The sequence below is a fragment of the Rosa rugosa genome, chromosome 5 (assembly GCF_958449725.1).
Source record: "Rosa rugosa chromosome 5, drRosRugo1.1, whole genome shotgun sequence".
Lineage (NCBI taxonomy): Eukaryota > Viridiplantae > Streptophyta > Magnoliopsida > Rosales > Rosaceae > Rosa > Rosa rugosa.
Window position 1 is genome coordinate 19,200,967 of NC_084824.1, and position 16,694 is coordinate 19,217,660.

Sequence of the window (16,694 nt, forward strand, 5' to 3'; positions counted from 1 at the left end):
TAGTTTAGGCTGCCCTAGAGGCTTTTTTTCTTGTAATTTCCTTTTCTTCTAAAAAAAAAAAAAAAAGGTGGAGAAATTTTGTTATTGAAGCAGATTGCTTGGAAGCTCTCCACTTGGTAAATGGGAATGAGGAATGCCTTGCTGATGAAGATTTATTAATGGATAGAATTAGGTTTCTTATGTGATCTATGGGTGTTCAATTTGTTCCTAGAAGGGTTAATGTTGCGGCTCATATGATAGCAGGATTTGTAGCTCGAGAGAATGAGTGACATTCCTGGTTAGGGGTTAGGCTCTCTTGGCTCATGAATGTCATTGTTGGTGACAGACCTGTAACTGGCTTAGTTAGTAGGGAAGAGAGTGAAGAATTCATGTCCACCACCGGTTATTCTCATATTTTTTTAAAATTTGGTTTCCTTTAAATAAATGAATAATTTATTCTAAAAAAAATAGGAGAAATGAGAACATTTAGTTTATATTTCGTTAAATTATAATCTGAAATCAAGAAATATAAAAATAAGTTTTTTTTTTTTAACAAAATAACACAATTTTTTTTTTTGATCAACCCAATATGACAACATGCAAATACCATTACAGGTCATAAAATATATCACAAACTTCATAAGTAAGCTACAAATCGCGATAAATCTCGAGTGAGCCACACATTTGTGTCCGAATTCACACGGGAGTGCAACGGCATTACCCTATACTAATATAGTCTAAGGCAAAGTAAATTAAAGTAATGTACATTAGATGTACAGTCGTTGTAGAGTGTAGTAGAGTCTAAGACGCAGATTAGGTGACCAACACTTTGGGATAAAGAGAAATCAAAATCCCATTTAAAAACAAAACAAAAAAATGTCAACAAGCTTTAAAATTTAGAAAATGTGCTCATTGTTTCGTCAGCAGATTTGGCAACCACTCAACTTCACTGGGCCCACGTCTCTCTCTCCTGCGTTCCGCCACACACGCACGGCACCGTGACACAATATTGGACCACGTACAGGGCGCGTGGAACACAACCGCTAACATCTCCAGCGTCCTTTGAGTTTATTCTACAATCCCATATGTCGTCACTGTTGCCACACCTTTGTTTAATGATTAATCCCCTTATTCATTTTTTAACATTTTTTTTTTGCCACAATTGAATTATTATTTTTTTATATTAGACATTTTACCTTGTTTGACATTTCTTTTTATTTTTTAAAAAGAGGGACCATAGCAGTATATCCTAACTCCCAAGTAATACCCTTTCTTAATTGTAACGTATTTTTATTATTTTTAACCATGTATAGGGTAATGCTGTTAATTATATTCTTTAACACAAATGATTACTAGCATTACCCTACACAAATGTATTCTACTATTCTTCAAGAAAATGATGAGCCAAAATTATTCAGCAAGTTTTGAAGAATACAATTAGCAGTTAATTATATTCTTTAACACCAAAAGTAAGTCCTCCTCCCAGATTATAAAGAGTGTAATTGTTTGAAGAACTACGTACAAGGACTAAAATAACAACATAAATACACACATCAATATTTCTTCTGGTTATTACCTTCTGCCGCCAAATTAAGTTCTTCATATTAACAAAACTAACAGGTTTTGAGCAATCTAATTCAATAGTAATATGAGGTTTTCATTTTCTAATATTTCTTTTAGAAATTACTCTTACAAAAAAAAAGGCTCATTCTCAAGACAAAAAAAAAGAAGCAAATTGACGAAGAATAAATAATACCAAGTCTCAAGTGCAAAACTTTTTCTTTTATTGGCCAATTTTTTTTTTTTTTGGATAGATGGCAAAACTTTACCAAATAATTAGAAAAATAATTTCTACAAGAAAACCAAAGTTTAGTATAAAATGCTTAATCAAATTTTAGATTGTCATATACGCCATTTGAATAAAAAAAAATTAATTTACATAACAAGTATCTAAAAAAATTTAGACAGTTTCCTAACTTTTATTTTCTTGGGTTACTGAAATTTGAGATTAACAAAATTAAGTTTCTACTATATTACTTCAGGCATAGCACATGTATGACGCTACTATATCTTTTTTTTTTTTAGAATAAGAATCCTTTATTGAAAAATAACCAAGATTACATAATATGAGAATGACCGGTGGTGGACAAGAACTCCCCACTCTCCTCCCTAAAAACCGAACTAGTTACGAGTCCATCATCCAGAATGACATCCATGAGCCAAAAGAGTCCAACCCCTAACCACCTATTTCGCCCAACCTCACAGGCTACAGATAACCCCGAGAAACTCGATAACACCCCATAGACAACCGCCAGAGAAACCAGCGCCCTCTTCCACACCGCGTCCCAATGAAACCAGACCACGTGCAAGGATAGCTTGTTAGCACATTGACCATAAGATAGAACCAAAATTACACCAACTCGTCCCCAGGAAAGACACCACATCCATGACACATCAATTTGACCCAACCCTAGCTCAAACGAGTAGGGACCAACTATTGACCAAAGTAAACTAACCAACAACCAAAGTAAACTAACAAGCAACCTAACTAAAACCAAGACTTTAACCAAAAGAAAAAAGTAGCTGCCACAGTACTCCTCACCCTTGTCGTCAGATGGCCCACCGGCAGGCCACCACCGCAGCCCCATGTCTTCAATCTCCCCAAGTCGAAGGTGCCTGCTGAAACATACAACAAACCACAGCAAATCTCTCACCAAGAAATCGATGAAAGACTCACTGTGCCTTGCCTCTGCCATGCCCACCGCCTTGAAAACCCAGATCCACCACAGCTGCCATCTCCGTCTAGCGACCCACCGTAGATTAGAAGTCAGCGCCATACGATCCATGGTATACCGCCGCCATGATCTGGCCTCTGACCACTTACTCCACGCCGACCACCACTCATCCGACCTCCACACCGACGATGCCATCTGAGAGAAACGAAGAAGAGTACCAAACCTTGACCAGCCAAGCGAAGAGCAGAGGAGGACCCCTGAGATCCCAAGATCCCATCCGGCAACACCCGCCACTCGTCGATGAAGCAGGGAGCCACGGCCGACGCGGGGGCGCCGCCGGACAGGCTGATAACTTTTGTTAACTCTCGCCAACCCTAGTTCTGTCCTATTTTATCGGTGATGCTACTAGTTTATTCAACTAAATAACCATGACGCTACTATATCTAAAAGAGGAGATTTTGTTAATCTTAATATAGTATGGGTGTGACTTTACATATAGATCCTTGAATCATATATTAATTTGAAACTATATTTAATAATTAAGAGATAAGAATGTAAATAATAAAATCAAAATTGAACAAGAAAAGGAAAAAAAAAAATTTCACTTCTCTACATGTAAGTTACATGTATTCATTCATTTCACCAATGAGAAAACTTCTCACTGTCTATACTAACTCCTCATTTGTTTTTTTGATAAATTTTCTCTTTAATTTATTATTCCCGCTCATTGGGGTGTGTATTTTCTAGTAAAGTAAATTTTTTTGAAAGGTCTAGTAAGGTAAAATTAAAGCAGTGAAACTTTTACCTGACGATCCAACCAAGATTTTTAAAAAAAAAAAAGAAAAAAAAAAAAGGAAAATTAACTAATGGTCTACTTCAATCTGGTCTCGGGGACGTTGAGAGGGAATCTTGGCGTCCAAGATGTCCGTCTGTTAGTGTTAGGTGTGTCTGGTTGGTTGGTTAGGTGATTTGATTTGACCCCAATGCGATGCAAAAGTCCCCCCCTCCCTCTTTCCCCAACCCATTCACAACGGCAGCGTTTAGACCAACCTAGGGTTTCTCACATTCCTCAACCGCCCATGTCCGCCGGCGACACCTCATCTGTCTGGGACTGGGGCGATCTCCTCGACTTCACCGTCGACGACGACTTGGCCATCTCATGGGGCTCCGCCGACCCGCCCGAGGCCCACCACCTGCCCCCGCCGGACGACCCGCCGGAGAATCCGAATCCGGGCCCCCCCGAGCCGGCGGCAAGGATAAGGAAGCGCGACCCGAGGCTGGCGTGCTCCAACTTTCTGGCGGGTCACGTGCCGTGCGCGTGCCCGGAGGTGGACGAGAAAATGATGGAACTGGAGGAGGAGGAAGCCGGGCACGGGAAGAAGCGGGTCAGGACGGTTCGGGCCCCGCCCGGGACGGCCCGGTGTCAGGTCCCGACTTGTGGGGCCGACATTAAGGAGCTCAAAGGCTATCACCGCAGGCACAGAGTCTGCCTCGCCTGCGCCAATGCCACCACCGTCGTCCTCGGCGGCGACACCAAGCGTTATTGTCAGCAGTGTGGCAAGTAAGCTCAATCTTTTCACTTCCGACTGTTCTTGATATCATCAGTTCATTTTTCGATTTCTGAGTGTTGTTGATTTTCATTATAGAAGCTTTGCTTTTTTCATTTTAGTAATCTTCAAAGCTGTCAGTGAGTTCCAAACTAAGTTTCTGAGCTAAGTTGATCCATGAAATTGGGTAAGCTAGCTTTGAATTTGAGGTGTAAGTTCCTCAAGTCAATTTGCAGCCTCTAATAGGCTGCATCAAAATTTATGGTGGGACTGTGTGATTCTCAAAAGAGTGGAGAAGGGACTGTCTAGAAGCGATAGCGGCACGCTTTTTGGTTATTCGGTCTTTAGATTGAGATAATTTTGTACATTGAGTAGCACTCGGTTTTTTAAACCGAGAGTTTTTGTGAATTTGTTGGTGGAAGTTGTTTAGGAACTGTTTCTTTTAATAAATTCTTCAATTTAATTGATGCGAGCTGGAGAAGTATTCTTGCGACAAGATTCAAAATGGGTTCTACCATCTAAGGTTTCTTCAGCAACACTGGTAGTATAGTTGAGCTTTCAGAGATTGCTGCTACTCAAAAGTTTTGAGGTTTTGATACAGGTCATCAAGATTATAACAAAGAGGATGCTATTTTATTAAGTTGGGGGCAGTAGGGGGAAGAAGGGATTTGGGATAGACACGCAGATTTTTTTTTTGTATGGATGCTACATTCATTTTAGTTTGGGCCAGAGGAGATATTAATAAACAAGGTATCAGTTGCGGTTTATTGTTGAGGCTCTTTTATGAGTAAAGATAAATGTTGGGAAAGTATGATCTAAGAATCCATATCAGCACATTAGGAATATTGAAGGGCTCGCATCTGGCATTGGTTATGGCCCAAGTTAATTCCCTACATTCACCTGTCTTTTAAGTTATCATATGCCTATTCCTTACTATTCCATATTGCAGTCAGAAGACCCTCAGAGTAAAATGAGCAATACTTCCCAGAGGAGATTTAGATAAGCATTATTAGAAGTACTTTGACTCATTTATCATCAGAATTGTAATACTGTTGCATTCCTTTTTTATCGAGGAACTGTGTGTACTATTCTTGTTGAAATAGTGAGAACTAATTATTCTGGATGTGTTGCACTTCTTCCACAGGTTCCATGTCTTATCTGATTTTGATGAAGGTAAGCGGAGCTGTCGAAGAAAATTAGAGCGGCACAATAACAGAAGAAGAAGAAAACCGAGTGATTCAAAAGCAGGGAAGGAATCTCAAAGGGAAGTTCAAACTGAAGGTGGCAATCATGATGGTGAAGCAGGAGAAGGTATTCAATGTTTGGTTTGATGTTACTGTAACACACTTGTAAAAGGCAGTGTAGAGTTGTTCTCCTTCCTGGAAAAGGTGTCTAAAAGTCTGGTTTATATGTATAATGTGCAGACAGTTTACAGTTAAGCAGCCAGATAAATGAGAAGGAAGACTTGGTGGAGTCAGAAGGTGGGGGTATTTCTACCCTCTTTTCAATGCCTAATTCCCAGAATGTCGGCAGTGATGGTGTTGCATCGGCCCTGACTTCTGGTGATACCCAAACGGATGGAAGAAAACATGATTCCAATCACTCTCTTTCTCCGCCACAGTGTGACAACAAAAGTGTCTACTCATCTATGGTGGGTCTTTGCTGCATGCTGTGTTTGTTGTATGGATAAAACATGATTATGAGGAGATATACTGATTTGATACATACTTGTAGTGTCCGACAGGTCGTATCTCATTCAAGCTCTATGATTGGAATCCAGCAGAATTCCCTAGAAGACTTCGGCACCAAGTACTATTAAAAGATTGTTATTACAGTTTAGTATATACAGCGAAAAGCTTTTTTTTATGGCATGATATAGGAATTGATTAACATATGGGAATGTTTTTACAGATATTCCAATGGTTGGCTAGTATGCCGGTTGAGTTGGAGGGGTATATCCGTCCTGGATGTACTATCTTGACTGTTTTTATTGCAATGCCAAAGTTTATGTGGATGAAGGTAATGATATTGGTAATCTTGTTTTGCAATATTGATATTGACAATTTGTCAAAATTTTCTCTTTACCTTGACTCAATCCTTTTGTTCAACTGTTTGATTCTGATTTGATAATTTACTCAGTTACTTGATGATCCTGCATCGTATCTACATAACTTTGTTATCGTACCTGGAAGGATGCTATCGGGGAGGGGAAATATGCTTGTTTATCTCAATGACATGATTTTCCGTGTTGTAAAAGGTAATTTGATGCTTCATAGCTATGTTTTATATAGTTTGGTTTTAGAACAATGTGGAATATAAATGGTCTGTGCTAGTATTTTGATGACCCATCTTGGCATATTGCCTTTGAAAACATAAAATGTATAGATCTCTAAACACTTTTTTCAAATGATATAATGGATTCACAGAACTGAACAAAATCTATGAAGTTATGTCGCATAGAAACACTTTCAAAAGCAATCTTGGCATATTGCTTTTGGAAGCTCTTAAGTTGCCAAATTCCTTGCATCACAGCAACTCATGTGCATATCCTTATCTAAAGATGAGCATCTTTTTGATGAACACAGTATTTCCTCGCTAGCCAAAATCTTTTGAATTTGAAAAAGAGAGGAGAATGAAGTGACTAAGGCAAATGATGATGGGATAACAAAATACAAGAACTACCCTTAACTATTAATAACATACCATCTAGGTCTGAGGCACACTTGCTGAAGATCAAGGTGCAATACTTGACCTGTTCATTTGGATATGTATATCACCTATGCATACAGGGAAGTATATGAACTATGTTGTTTAGTAATTGTGGTCAGATTTAGATGGTTTGTGTTTAAGATATCACCTATTAAAAACCAATTTTATTTTATTATTTATTTATTTATTTATTTTTATTTTTTATTTTTTAAATTGAAAAGCTTCTGGAAACTCATCTTACCATTTTCTTAAAGCATTTGTAGAATTATGTCTATAGACAGTCGTGTCAGTAAAATTTCTAAGGTAAAGTTTTCTTCTTTTGTGGATTTTGGATTTTCAAGGTAAACATGCATCTATACCTAACATTTATACATTTATGTACTTGTTTGGAATAAGTGAATAACCAACATGCCTCTTTTCATTTTCATATGCACAGACGGGACTTCTGTAATAAAAGCCAAAGTGGAGGTGCGGGCCCCCAGGCTACATTATATTCATCCTACATGTTTTGAAGCAGGCAAGCCAATGGAGTTTTTTGTCTGTGGAAGTAATTTGTTACAACCCAAACTTAGGTATTGCTTCCTTTAAGGATTTCCCACCTGTTCGGTTTCTAGGAGTTTATTGTGTTCTTTTGATTGATCCTATTATTCTGGTCTCTTTCTGTTTAACTCAGTTTCCTATCAACTGTAATTATTTTAATATAGTATGTATATCTTACTTTCTTAGGAAGAAGAAGCTTTAGATAGATGTTCTACTGTAAAACTAGTAAATTGCACACAGAGAGAGATAGAAAGATAGATATTCTAGTTTTGTGTTTATGTTTATCTTACATTCTTACTAGTGTTCTGTTTAAATGTCACACTGTTGTGGAGAGGGAATTTCTGTTGAATAAGATGCCTAATAAAAGATCGTTATGGTGACAGGTTTCTTGTATCCTTCTCTGGAAAGTATCTGGCCGATAATTATGATCCGGAATCCTCCCATACTCAGATTGAAGGGGACAGCACTGCTGGTAATATAGATCATCAACTTTACAAGATACATGTGCCTCGTACAGAAGCAACTAGTTTTGGTCCTGCATTTATTGAGGTAATATATTGGTTTTTTTCTTCTCTTTCATTTTGCTTATTGCCAATATGATTCCTGACTATCAGTCTGTATGGTTGTTGGTCAGTGTTAGTAGTTTGCACATATTTGGCCTCTTTCTGCTGTATGTATATCGTAAGACTCCAGTGATCACAATAGTGTAGTAATACGCTTAATATTGTTTATGCGGGTGTTTTATCTTGTTTCTTTGTGACGTGGCTTACCCAATTGAGTTGACACTTGGAATATCACCAGGGATTTTTGAATATGACATGTCTGGTTTATTGTACCTTCTTTAATGATAAATGTCCTATGGGTACCTAGGATGGTAGCTGGTTTATCTGCATAGCTGCAGCTGATAGCATTAACAATGACTATAAATTAGGACCAGAATTAGTCACAGGTATATAAAAAAATAGTAGATTCAGCCATTCAGGGTAATTGGTTTTTTAATTCGTCCAGATCTTTTTTTTGGTAATTTATCATTGAATATAACTATATTGCAGGTTGAAAATGAATCTGGGTTATCAAACTTTTTACCTGTACTCATTGGGAACAAAGAGATTTGTGCTGAAATGGAGACTATTCAAAAAAGATTAGAAGAATCTCTTTTTGTGCGAGGAACATCAGACGTGTCTTCCAGTGGTTCTCTGTTGACCTCTTGTGAAGCATCTTCACTCAGACACAGAGCATTTTCTGAAGTTATTTTAGATATAGCATGGCTTCTTAGAAAGCCCTCCTCAGAAAATGTCCAACAGATCATGACTTCTTCACAGGCACAAAGATTCAATAATTTATTGAACTTATTGATATTCTTCAAGTCAACAACCATACTGGAGAAAGTGTTAGAAAATCTGAACACTCTGATGTATAATGTAGAGATAAACAACCCCGATAGTGGCAGTATTGATGCTGATATGAGGCTATTACAAAAGTACATGGATTGTGCTCGTGATATTCTTTGTCAAAAACTTCAAAGTTCTGGGGTTTCAGTTGTGGAGCCTGGAAGCTTGGTGCAGAAAGAGGATCTTATTTCTCAAAGTCTAAGCTGCTTTCAGAGCAAACAACATTTTCCCATACACACTCAGGTGAGGACTTAAATCTTGCTATTTGAGATTTTTCTAATATTTGTTGGTCGTGTGTGCATTGAGAAGGCTTAAAATCTGCGAAATTGGTTTTGATTTCAGTTAAACTTGATTAGTTTGCATTTGTTTTCATCTGGTGCTTAGAATTCCAACTTAATATGAAAATATTGAAAACCAACTTCTTAACTGACTGGAAACATTTAAGAAAATTTAGGGAAGAAAAAAGGGGGTGAAATTTGTATATCCTGATATTATTTCTAATTACCCTACTGGTTTTCACTTTTTCTTGGAGGCAGTGCTTTCTTTCCTATCACTTTTGGATTTGAAAGTTAGAACCTACATAGATCCCTTTTGCCTCCCTTTATTGACATCTCACAGTTTTGCTTGGCCATTGTTGTTTTTTTTAACCACTTATATTATTCAATATTTCAATGTCAACTCGAGTATGTCAGTTGTGTTATGCCGCGTGATTGGAATTGTCGATTTATCTTGATATTCTGTCTTTCATTGGTTTGACATTGTTTATTTAATAAAGTGGTATATTTGTTTCATCAATTGTTTTCTGTAAATATATTGCAGGATACAGAGATTATTGTAGATGGTAAGATGGATGCGATGTTGGGTTCAACGTCTAATGAGAGAAGTGAGACTCTTCCACTTTTAAACAAAAAAGCAGCCACAAAAGCCAACCTAATCAAACAGGCTAACTGTGGTATTTCTTCTGGGGAGCTCCTAAGCTCTCGCTCTAGGCGAACATTCTTGGGATTTCGCCCCACTCTCTATGTAATTTCTGCCACAGCTATGTGTTTAGGAATTTGTGCGGTTGTCTTTCATCCTCACAAGGTTGGCGAATTAGCAGTAACAATACGCAGGTGTCTATTTGACAAGATTTAATTGGATGTTTAAGGTATTAATGTAAGTGTTCCCAATCCCTTTGTCTGTACATATCCGATGTAGACTACTTTCTAACACTACACCTAGAGAAGCCAATGACAAAGTGCATCTTTGTCACTGTTGGAATCCTTTGTAGATCTCCACTGTGCTTTTGTTGCCAGCGGCGTTTGAGATGATAATTTCTTCTTTGAAGGTAGGAGTTGTTATCCGGCAATTTTTTGTTTTGTTTTGTAAAGCAGAAGCTGTTGTTCTGTATTCTATTCATGCCCGTTTCAGAGAGATTTGATGTTGTGCACTTGTGCTTAATAATACATAAGAAGCCTCGTTGCCTGATCTTACTGCTGCTACTGTTCTTCATCGGAGCCCCCTGTAATAAATGGTCTCCTCTTTAGTGACTGTTATTCTCAAGTTAATAACATATTAACATTACTTGCACTCAAAATAGCATATTATTCCAAGTACTGCGACTTCAACTCGGACGATTTCTTCCATCCATCCCAAACAAAGTTTGGCTATGACATTTTTATGAGGTCTGCTGATCATGTTTTTCTCGTCATGCAACTTATCAAACACCCGAAAAGTTCATTTTGGTTGTTCAGACTTCGTCTGCGTTAAAAGGGAAGATCCATCTCCTACAGTCTACAGATGATTGGAATGCACTACTGTCAAAGAAAGTAATGTTGTTGAACAACTTGATCTTTGCTTTTTTATTGGTGTGGAACACTTATAATTCAAAACTCCTCAGATGCGTTTTGATGTATGAAACTATAAAACACTTTGTTGTGAAGGTGCATTAAAGTTTCGTCACCTATTAACATGACCAAATTATATCAGGTTGTTGTTATTTCCCAAGTATATGTGCTAGCTAAGCTGCGAAGTACGATGATAACTAACATGGAAAAGATGTCAGTTTTGTAATTCACCAGATTGTTCTGCAATTGTATGGGAGTCGAGGTTCGGCCGAGGTGTCACATCATTCAAGTTACAATAATTAATTAAGTGAGAGCGGTCAAGATAACAACTCAAAGATGCGATGAGATAAAAGCCTTATATTTTATTAATAAAAATGATTAAATGAGGACAATATCAGTTCTACGTGATTCTGTCTACATTACAATCAAAATTTTAAGCCGGCCTAACATAATCAATTAGCTAAGTGCTGCAATTTATAGATAAGATATTTAATGATTAAATGATGACAATATTAGTTCTATGTGATTCCGTCTACATCACAATCCAAATTAAGTAAGTGCTCCAATTTATGGATAAGATATTTAGTGCCTAATCAAGGGGATAATATCTCATCGAAAAAAAAAAGAAAAAAAGAAAGGAAAAAAAGGGGGATAATATTGTGGGGCACTGAGAAACACAACACGGTTCTACCATTTTTGAAGGTTGTAGAAGATAGCAGAACTCTTCAGAAGGGGAATTGCTTTTAAATCAGATTCCAGGAGACGGCCAGATTTTTCTTTTGACAAATGTGGAAGCTAGTTGTTACTGGTAATTAGTGCAACTCATAATTATAAGTTCGGCCCAGTATGATAAAATATCTCCCACCTTTGTTGTGACAACCTCCAATACTATTTTTCTTATAATCAAGATGAAATGTCTCGTCTTGGTTGGGTGCAAGATCATGAAATATCTCGTCTTGGTTCTGTGTAGGACAATGTGTATATCATTGTCTTTCTTTCAATCATAGAGGCACCCTTCAATTCACTAATCATTTTTCATTGACATCGTCTCATTTGGATCAAAACAAAGCCAATAGCACTCCTACAACGTTGATGAATGATTGAATGTGATTCTCATCGAAACCAATAGATAATATATAATATATGGAATTATGAATTATGACCTGAAATGATTACATTATAAATTTTTGATAGGCACGTTAAATCTAACATGTAAGAATTGATGAGTCAATCATGTATATCAAACTTACAATTCTAAATTACCGCAGTGTGATTGCACCTTACAAACGAAGAAAGATGTTTTGTATTTTTGAGCCTCTTGCTATATCATATATCAATATAAGGTCGGTACCTGGGGATGAGCTCACATTCTGTTAAGAAGTGCTTCTTGTATAAGTGATTTTGTTAGAAGCACAAAAGGTTTATTCCTAATAATTTCAAAAAAAAAAACAATCGTAAGAGCACTATAAGTGTTTTTCTCAGGAAGCACATGCCAAGTGTTTCTAGAAGCGCTTCCATAACTAGAAAAAACTTCTTGTTTACCCAAAATACAGTCAAAACGGTTTCGGATATATACCAATTAAAAGCACTCGGTATATCAAACCCATCGAAATGAACCCTATATCAAACTTCCGATTTTTTTTTTCCATGGTTTCCTCTACATGCACATTTTATTCCTCAAATAAGTTTTCTTCTTGCCAGCTTCATCTTCCTCACTAACAAACAAGCACATTACACTGTACTACACGCAATATTCCAGCGTCTTGCCGCCATAGCCGATTTGTTTAGCTTCTTAGTCCATCGGTCCGAGTAAGGTCCACGTACGCATGCAAATATAACCAAAACTCAATCATACATTACAGGCAGAAATCCACATGCTCGAAATTGCAGTTCAAAACAAACTCATGCTCTTAGTCCCGTTTTAACTTTTAACAATACCAATTGGGTTTATATGCTCAGTGACAGCTTTATCCCACATGCAATGCAATCCACTCCCCATCAGATTCTACCTCCTATTACTAGTAGGTTTCCCAATCAATTACTAGCAGACTAGGCCGAAAAAAAATCAATTACTAGCGGACAAATCCACAAAATATCAACCCCTGCACTTTTTCAACATGTGCTATATATACCCCCAGAACAAAGTAATCATACAGGCCAAGATTTCCCTTGATCCCAACAAGTCCTACCAGGAGCTGAGCATAGCTCTTGCTTCTGTTTTTTTTTTTTTTTCTTTCTTTTTGGGTTTGAACTCTTAGAATGGTGAGAAATTTAGATATGGCAATTGGGCAGTGCAGAGATGTTGAGAACGGGGGAACCAATAGTCTTGAGGATTTGGAACAGCCCTTTATCAAACAAGAGAAGAAGATTGATGCTGATTATGAAGATGGTAGTACTGGTTCAATTGGGATGGTTTTGCTTAGCACATGTGTTGCAGTTTGTGGCTCTTTCGAGTTCGGATCATGTGTAAGTACTCTTGAAATTTCTGTGAGCATTTGAGTTGTAACTAGTCCGAGCAGTTATGGGGTTTCTGGTTTGATTATAAGAAAGTTGGTGATGTACTGAAAGTTGTGTTCTTTTTGGTTGTTGGTGTTTTCTTCTGATTAGGGGGCACAAAAACAAAATAACCCAAAACAGAAAAAAGGGTTTGTTTAGCTTAGCTTAAGTTATTATTTTGGCAGGTGGGCTATTCAGCACCCACTCAATCAGCTATCAGGGAGGATCTCAATCTCTCTCTAGCTCAGGTTTGCCTCGGATCTCTTTGCCCTTCATATTTCCATGAATTATAGTAAAGTGACTTGCAAGTAATTTGAGTCATCTGGCAGTTCTCCATGTTTGGCTCTATACTGACTATTGGTGCAATGCTGGGTGCTATCACAAGTGGTAGGATTGCGGACTTTCTTGGTCGAAAGGGGGTATGCTTTCTTGTGTAAAAAGAAGAAAATTTGAAGCTTAATTACTAATTAGTAATAACCAGTGACCTGAACCTTGTACTAAGCTTCTTGAAATTTTATGGACTAATCAGGCAATGAGCATGTCAGCCACTTTCTGTATTACAGGATGGCTAGCCATCTATTTCTCTGAGGTATATGCTGTTAATTTGGTTCATTTGGACACTTGCATTTAATTGCAGACAGTCAATTAGTTTCTTATTACTAAAAGCACTAATTTCAGAGTGGTTAAAAATCTGATGCAGGGAGCTTTGTCACTTGACATAGGAAGGTTTTTAACTGGATATGGAATTGGAGTTTTCTCTTATGTGGTAAATCTTTTTACCAACTGATGGTTTTAATTCATTATGACGACATAAAGTTTAAAATATTCACTACATTTAGCAATGTGGATCAACAGATCCCAATATTTATAGCAGAAATCGCACCCAAAAATCTCCGTGGAGGGCTTACAACATTAAATCAGGTAAGGCAGATATGAGCTTTGATATCCTTATAAAAGGTTGGTCCTAACTTAAAAGTATATGATCATTAATCTACTGTTCTCCTTTTGCCTATTGTTGTTCTGCAGCTCATGATTGTTACTGGATCCTCTGTTTCATTTGTAATAGGAACAATTATAAGTTGGAGGACACTAGCTATAGCTGGTAAGTTCTGTTTCCATACTACATTTTGTTTTTCGTAAATAAAAATGCCAAACTTGTTGAGGGGCTGATTGTTGATTTTTGATCTGAAGGAATCCTTCCCTGCATTGTCTTGCTTGTTGGTCTATGGTTTGTTCCCGAGTCCCCTAGATGGCTGGTAAGAAATTCAAATAACCTTTCAACCCTGATGTGTTTCACTTTTCCACTAAAAAAATATAGGCTGATATCCTTGTTTTCAGGCAAAGATTGGCCATGAGAAAGAGTTCCAAGTTGCACTGCAAAGACTTCGCGGAAAATATGCAGATATATCTGATGAAACAGCTGAAATAAAAGTACTTCTTCTCAACCTGGAAAACATGGACAGAATCATTTTTAGTTCATAAGCAACATGTTTAACAAAATGACCATGTATGCTTCTTGACAGGAATATATTGTCACTCTACAAAACCTTCCAAAATCCGGAGTGTTGGATTTGTTTCAAAGCAAATACATTCGTTTGGTGATTGTAAGCCATTTTCTTCTGTAGCTTTTCCACTGTTTACTGCTTTTAACCAAATGATGACTTCATTTTTGGACTGAAACTTCCTGAACTTGGTGATTGGTTCTAGATTGGAGTTGGATTGATGGTATTTCAACAGTTTGGAGGTATTAATGGAATAGGATTCTATGCAAGTCAAACCTTTGAAGAAGCTGGTATACAACTGCAGCTTGGCACTTCATTTCATTTGGTTTTTCCTACTAATCTTACATGTAAAACTTACTCCAATTCCTTAATGCCAACTTCAGGTATCTCAAGCAAAATTGGAACCATAGCTTATGCATGTGTTCAGGTAATCAATCACTTTATTCTATTTTGTGTTGTAGTTCACATCTTTGAGTTTTATGGGTTTAGGGTTTACAGCTCATGTGAAATCCATTTACAGGTCCCAATTACTGTAGTGGGAGCAATGCTTATCGATAGGTCAGGAAGGAGACCTCTTATAATGGTATAAATTGATCCTGGTTTCTTACAGAGAATTTGTTTTTGGTGAAAAGTTAAAGCATTTTCATAATTTATTTTGTTTTGATATGAAGGTTTCAGCAACTGGAACATTCCTAGGCTGTTTTCTAGCAGGAACTTCTTTCTTTCTTAAGGTATATGTTTTTTGACAAAGTCAACCTTTTTCTGTCTTTTTACTGGTATATCATGGTCTAAAGTTGTATTTACCATCACTCTAAATCAGGAATATGGTTTGCTGCTTAAATGGGTACCAACAATAGCTGTGTCTGGTGTCCTGGTGAGTTATCCCACTTACTACAATTCAAACTCGAAAAGCATCATGTGATTCACAATTTTACTGCATCTGCTCATTTTACTTTGATCATTTTTCTGACTTTTCTCCCTTTGACATCAGATTTACATTGCATTTTTCTCAATCGGAATGGGAGCAGTTCCTTGGGTGATAATGTCTGAGGTAATTAAGCCATTCTTAATGTTATGAAGCATGTCGAACCAAATATAGTCAAACTATATTCTTATAAACATATGTATATATGGTTGCTTTAATTTGCAGATCTTTCCAATCCATGTGAAAGGAGCTGCTGGTAGCTTAGTGGTGCTTGTGAACTGGTTGGGTGCTTGGGCAGTCTCTTATACTTACAACTTCCTTATGAGCTGGAGTTCCTCAAGTAATATTTTGAAGCTTTTGAACAAAGAAAAACATATATACACGATACTGATAAATTGGTTTGAATTGATTCACTGTTGAAGTCTAATTCATATGTGCATTTGATTTGTCTTGCAGGAACTTATTACATGTATTCTGGATTCTCTTTGTTGACTATCCTATTTGTGGCAAAGTTGGTGCCAGAGACCAAAGGAAAAACACTAGAAGAAATTCAGGCATGCATCAAGTCAGATAGAAGAGAACAAGATATCTTGAACTGATAATATTTAGGGTAGATATTGGCTCTATTTAAGTGTCTTCTCCATTTTGATCCGGAGGTGAACTTTCACATAGGAGGGACTAGAGCTACAAGAAGATACCAATCAGCACATCTCGTTGATCATGTGTCAAATTCCTTGGCTGTTTCCACCCTAAAGTTTGCTAAATATGTTTGTAATGTATTCATTTAGGTGGAAGTTTGATGCAGTCTATAATAAAGAGCCCTAGCTTTCACTCTTTCAGCTCTCTAAGCAAATTTTCCCCATATTATTATAGTTGTCTCCATGTATCACGGTTTTTCTCTTCTTTAATAAAAACCAATTTTCTCAATGGATTAATCCTCAACATTAAAAAAAAAAAATTCTAAAAGTCAATCTCTAGCCTTGGAGAATCAAAAATTTGATTCGGGATATTAAAGTTCGTGCTGAAAGATGTCTTTTTATTATG

At 37.1% G+C, this 16,694-nt stretch overlaps 2 protein-coding genes across 3 annotated transcripts; both read left to right on the forward strand.

Annotated features, from left to right (window-relative positions):
• Positions 1 to 3,659: 3,659 nt before the first annotated feature.
• On the forward strand, positions 3,660 to 10,368 carry LOC133708845 (squamosa promoter-binding-like protein 7). Its single transcript, XM_062134383.1, has 10 exons — positions 3,660 to 4,275; positions 5,406 to 5,572; positions 5,686 to 5,912; positions 5,996 to 6,070; positions 6,173 to 6,280; positions 6,401 to 6,518; positions 7,407 to 7,542; positions 7,894 to 8,059; positions 8,563 to 9,144; positions 9,721 to 10,368. The coding sequence occupies exons 1-10, from the start codon at positions 3,698 to 3,700 to the stop codon at positions 10,033 to 10,035; spliced, it is 2,472 nt and encodes an 823-aa protein (XP_061990367.1). The 5' UTR covers positions 3,660 to 3,697; the 3' UTR covers positions 10,036 to 10,368.
• A 2,024-nt stretch (positions 10,369 to 12,392) lies between these two features.
• Positions 12,393 to 16,489, forward strand: LOC133710396 (sugar transporter ERD6-like 16). Of its 2 annotated transcripts, none has more exons than XM_062136464.1 (18): positions 12,393 to 13,193; positions 13,335 to 13,471; positions 13,553 to 13,642; positions 13,753 to 13,812; positions 13,924 to 13,989; positions 14,079 to 14,144; positions 14,250 to 14,325; positions 14,415 to 14,479; positions 14,562 to 14,654; positions 14,747 to 14,827; positions 14,931 to 15,015; positions 15,109 to 15,152; positions 15,246 to 15,308; positions 15,397 to 15,456; positions 15,546 to 15,599; positions 15,717 to 15,776; positions 15,876 to 15,990; positions 16,107 to 16,489. In XM_062136464.1, exons 3-18 carry the CDS (start codon positions 13,559 to 13,561, stop codon positions 16,247 to 16,249), a joined length of 1,215 nt encoding a protein of 404 aa, XP_061992448.1. In that variant the 5' UTR covers positions 12,393 to 13,193; positions 13,335 to 13,471; positions 13,553 to 13,558; the 3' UTR covers positions 16,250 to 16,489. The 2 variants fall into 2 exon arrangements, with proteins under 2 accessions (XP_061992448.1, XP_061992447.1); XM_062136463.1 differs by having other exon boundaries at positions 12,395 to 13,193; positions 13,409 to 13,471.
• Positions 16,490 to 16,694: the final 205 nt, after the last annotated feature.

Bases quoted from the DNA above. Each gene is read 5' to 3' on its own strand.
- LOC133710396 (XM_062136463.1), top strand. From the start codon at position 12,987: ATGGTGAGAAATTTAGATATGGCAATTGGGCAGTGCAGAGATGTTGAG. The intron at 13,194-13,408 runs GTAAGTACTCTT...TTATTTTGGCAG, and splicing joins CTTTCGAGTTCGGATCATGT to GTGGGCTATTCAGCACCCAC. The intron at 15,777-15,875 runs GTAATTAAGCCA...TTTAATTTGCAG, and splicing joins CTTGGGTGATAATGTCTGAG to ATCTTTCCAATCCATGTGAA.
- LOC133708845 (XM_062134383.1), top strand. From the start codon at position 3,698: ATGCGATGCAAAAGTCCCCCCCTCCCTCTTTCCCCAACCCATTCACAA. The intron at 6,071-6,172 runs GTACTATTAAAA...ATGTTTTTACAG, and splicing joins CTAGAAGACTTCGGCACCAA to ATATTCCAATGGTTGGCTAG. The intron at 9,145-9,720 runs GTGAGGACTTAA...AATATATTGCAG, and splicing joins ATTTTCCCATACACACTCAG to GATACAGAGATTATTGTAGA.